The sequence below is a fragment of the Setaria italica genome, chromosome I, assembly GCF_000263155.2.
Source record: "Setaria italica strain Yugu1 chromosome I, Setaria_italica_v2.0, whole genome shotgun sequence".
NCBI lineage: Eukaryota > Viridiplantae > Streptophyta > Magnoliopsida > Poales > Poaceae > Setaria > Setaria italica.
Genome location: NC_028450.1, coordinates 13,017,217 through 13,020,393, shown reverse-complemented (window position 1 = coordinate 13,020,393; position 3,177 = coordinate 13,017,217). Strand labels below are relative to the sequence as shown.

Below are 3,177 nucleotides of genomic sequence, written 5' to 3'. Positions count from 1 at the left end.
TGCGTAAAGGTAGCAAACAATCTACTGCACAGCATGTTCGTCACACTCACATGCGTACGATCGATGGCCTGATGATCGATCGTCAATTGGTCAGGAAACCAATGCAATCGAGATGTCAGTGGTCCTGTCTGTACTGTCGTTTCCGCGTTCTACGATCATCAGTCAGCAGTCTCTGGGTCGCTTTTCTTTTCTCCCTCCGGGATCAACAGGAGATTGCCATCACATGCAGAGATCGGTGATGGATGGAATAGTCACACTTGCCATCCTACGGACACATACGTGTACTCTGCTTAGCAAAAATTGTTTCCATTAGGCACCAACACACACGTTATTCACGTACGAGACCGCTGGCCTCCAGCCTGCAGGGTAGTGCGTGTGAACACATGATCGATGCTCCATGTTCAAGTAATGCTCGGACCTTGACGAGAGAGTTTGCGTCACCATCGTGACGACATGGGGGCAATAATGCATGCATATGGCCGGTACCCTACTTACCTGCGCTATATATACGAGCCCAAACCAAGGCAGTGAACCATCAACCACAGTCCACACACTCACACAGCAAGCTCAGCTCAGCAAGCAAACTCAGCAGCTAGCTACTAGCAAACCTTCTGCAGCGGTCATGGACGACTACTTCTACCAGTCGCTCCTCCTCTCCGTGGCCGCCGTCGCGCTGCTCCAGCTCGTGAAGCTCGCCCTGAGGCCGAGGCCGCGGCTGCCGCCGGGGCCGTGGAAGCTGCCGGTGATCGGCAGCATGCACCACCTCGTGAACGTGCTGCCCCACCGCGCGCTCCGGGACCTGGCCGCCGCGCACGGCCCGCTCATGATGCTGCGGCTCGGGGAGACGCCGCTCGTGGTGGCCTCGTCCAAGGAGACGGCGCGCGCGGTGCTCAAGACCCACGACACCAACTTCGCCACCCGGCCCAAGCTCCTCGCTGGCGAGATCGTCGGGTACGACTGGGCCGACATCCTCTTCTCCCCCTCCGGCGACTACTGGCGCAAGCTCCGACAACTCTGCGCCGCCGAGATCCTCAGCCCCAAGCGCGTGCTCTCCTTCCGCCACATCAGGGAGGACGAGGTGAGCGCAACGCCGGGCGCCGTCCATGGCAACTCTCCTGAACAGTTAATAACACAAACATGACAAATAAAGACTGTTGACGTGACGGACTTTGTACTAATACAGGTGGCGCTGAAGCTGGCGGAGATCCGCGCGGCGGGGCCGTCAGCGCCGGTGAACCTGAGCGTGATGTTCCACAGCCTGACCAACAGCATCGTGTCGCGGGCGGCGTTCGGCAAGAAGCGGAAGAACGCGCCGGAGTTCATGGCGGCCATCAAGGCCGGCGTCGGGCTGTCGAGCGGCTTCAGCATCCCGGACCTGTTCCCGACGTGGACCACCGTGCTGGCCAAGATCACGGGCATGAAGCGCAGCCTCCAGGACATCCACAGGACGGTGGACTCCATCCTGCAGGAGATCATCGACGAGAGGAAGGCCATCCTCGACGAGAAGGTCAAGAGCGGCGCTGAGAACGCCGAGGAAAACCTCGTCGACGTGCTCATCGGCCTGCAGGAGAAAGGTGGCTTCGGCTTCCACCTCAACAACAGCAGAATCAAGGCCATCATACTGGTATATATGCCCTAGCATTTCCTTGCCCCTAGTCTCATAGCTCGATCGATAGGTCTGTGCCATTGAGCCAGAGTACACACGCAGGACATGTTCGCCGGCGGGACGGGGACGTCGGCGTCGGCAATGGAGTGGGGGATGTCGGAGCTGATGCGGAACCCGTCGGTGATGAAGAAGCTGCAGGGCCAGATCCGGGAGGCGTTCCATGGGAAGTCAGTGGTGACGGAGGCCGACCTGCAGGCGAGCAACCTCCGCTACCTGAAGCTGGTTATCAAGGAGGCGCTGCGGCTGCACCCGCCGGCGCCGCTGCTGGTACCCCGAGAGAGCATCGAGCCCTGCGAGCTCGACGGGTACACGATCCCGGCCAAGTCCCGCGTCGTCATCAACGCATTCGCCATCGGCCGGGACCCCAAGTACTGGGACGACGCCGAGGAGTTCAAGCCGGAGCGGTTCGAGGATGGCGGCGTCGACTTCATGGGCAGCAGCTACGAGTTCCTGCCGTTCGGCTCGGGGCGGAGGATGTGCCCCGGCTTCAACTATGGGCTCGCCAGCATGGAGCTCGCGCTCGTCGGGATGCTCTACCACTTCGACTGGTCGCTGCCGGAGGGGGTAGCCGAGGTCGACATGGAGGAGGCGCCCGGCCTCGGCGTGCGCCGCCGCTCGCCGCTGATGCTGTGCGCCACCCCGTTCGTTCCGGTGGTCGCTGTCTCAACGAAGTAGCCTTGGTCGAGGAGGACATCTCGCCGCGTAGGTTGCATGCATGCAAACAGGCGCTACCGCCCGGCCTCGTGCTGGCCACGTGCCGCCCGAGCTCCGTATATGTACCTGTATGCTGTACGCATCGCCGTATCTGTCCGCGCTGCAAGTATTCTATACTGTATATGGTGTGTTACGTGTATATGCTGCACATTGTGGGGTGTGTGCTGCGTTTAAGTTTGTACGGGTATGTATCGCGACATTATGCGACCCAAAATAATTGAGGCCTCTTGTGGTGTGGCCAATAATTCACCTGAACTGAACAAAGATGTAATATGTATCCCCGCATTCTGGCTGCATTGTGAACACAGGTTCTCTCTTTTGGTTTGGCTAGAATTTCGTTCCCCGGAGAAATTAACACAATTCGCGATTTTGCTAAAAGTTTCGGTCAAAATTTATCGGAGGCGTTGAAATTTTGAAACCATTAATTGGTTAAATGCGATCGTTTTGCTTTATGTTCACAAGTTTTGCTACATCATATTGGAGACTGGAGAGTATATTATTTTCAGATACCGCGTTTAACTTGAAAGATAAAAACGGGAGATGATGAAATGGATGCGAACGTGATAAGTAAAATTAGTTCGTGGAAGCTGCCATGGATCCAACCAAGCAAACGAAACCAATCTTTCTAGGCCCAGAGACAGGTCCAGGCCTTAAGGGCCCACTTGTATGGTCTGGATTGTTTATTAGCAGGCCCAACATTTTTTGCTAGTGACGCGTGCTTGTTTGATGAACTCCGGACCGTCTCCGTCTACCGCAGGATGACATGATACGAGTGGTGCTCACGATGTGAGCTATAT

General features: G+C 57.1%; 1 protein-coding gene across 1 annotated transcript; it reads left to right on the top strand.

Annotated features, from left to right (window-relative positions):
- The first annotated feature begins 555 nt into the window (after positions 1–555).
- Positions 556–2,633, top strand: LOC101766284 (premnaspirodiene oxygenase). Its single transcript, XM_004954761.3, has 3 exons — positions 556–1,078; positions 1,184–1,624; positions 1,709–2,633. The coding sequence occupies exons 1-3, from the start codon at positions 623–625 to the stop codon at positions 2,339–2,341; spliced, it is 1,530 nt and encodes a 509-aa protein (XP_004954818.1). The 5' UTR covers positions 556–622; the 3' UTR covers positions 2,342–2,633.
- The last annotated feature ends 544 nt before the right edge of the window (positions 2,634–3,177 follow it).

Bases quoted from the DNA above. Each gene is read 5' to 3' on its own strand.
- LOC101766284 (XM_004954761.3), top strand. From the start codon at position 623: ATGGACGACTACTTCTACCAGTCGCTCCTCCTCTCCGTGGCCGCCGTC. The intron at 1,079-1,183 runs GTGAGCGCAACG...GTACTAATACAG, and splicing joins GCCACATCAGGGAGGACGAG to GTGGCGCTGAAGCTGGCGGA. The intron at 1,625-1,708 runs GTATATATGCCC...GTACACACGCAG, and splicing joins GAATCAAGGCCATCATACTG to GACATGTTCGCCGGCGGGAC.